This window comes from Myotis davidii, unplaced genomic scaffold (assembly GCF_000327345.1).
Source record: "Myotis davidii unplaced genomic scaffold, ASM32734v1 scaffold104, whole genome shotgun sequence".
Classification (NCBI taxonomy): domain Eukaryota; kingdom Metazoa; phylum Chordata; class Mammalia; order Chiroptera; family Vespertilionidae; genus Myotis; species Myotis davidii.
The window spans coordinates 1,548,905-1,549,157 of NW_006296625.1; the positions used below are offsets into that span (position 1 = coordinate 1,548,905).

General features: G+C 61.3%; 1 protein-coding gene across 1 annotated transcript in view; it reads right to left on the reverse strand.

The window, feature by feature from the left end:
* DPPA5 (developmental pluripotency associated 5) overlaps positions 1–253 on the reverse strand; it is a 2,536-nt gene that overhangs the window by 1,969 nt on the left and 314 nt on the right. Inside the window, exon 2 of the mRNA XM_006772195.2 lies at positions 55–234. Coding sequence (XP_006772258.1) covers positions 55–234 — 180 coding nt within the window. The remainder of the gene's footprint in view (positions 1–54; positions 235–253) is intronic.

A 253-nucleotide genomic window follows, 5' to 3' on the forward strand; every position in this document is an offset into this window, starting at 1 on the left:
GGTGAAGCTGACCCTCCCCCTCCCCGCCCCCAGCACCCGGCGAAGGCTTCTCACCCCGCTCCTGCCTCAGGCGGTGCCTCTCGGCCATGGACTGGAGCATCCACTTGGTTCGGAGCTTGTACAAGTAATTGCCGTAAACCACGACCTCGGTGAGGTTCGAGGATTCCAGAACCTTCAGCTCGAGCATGGCTCTGCTCACTTGCTCGATGTATGGGATTCGAGATCCTCCGGGGCCTACGTGGGGGAAGATGGA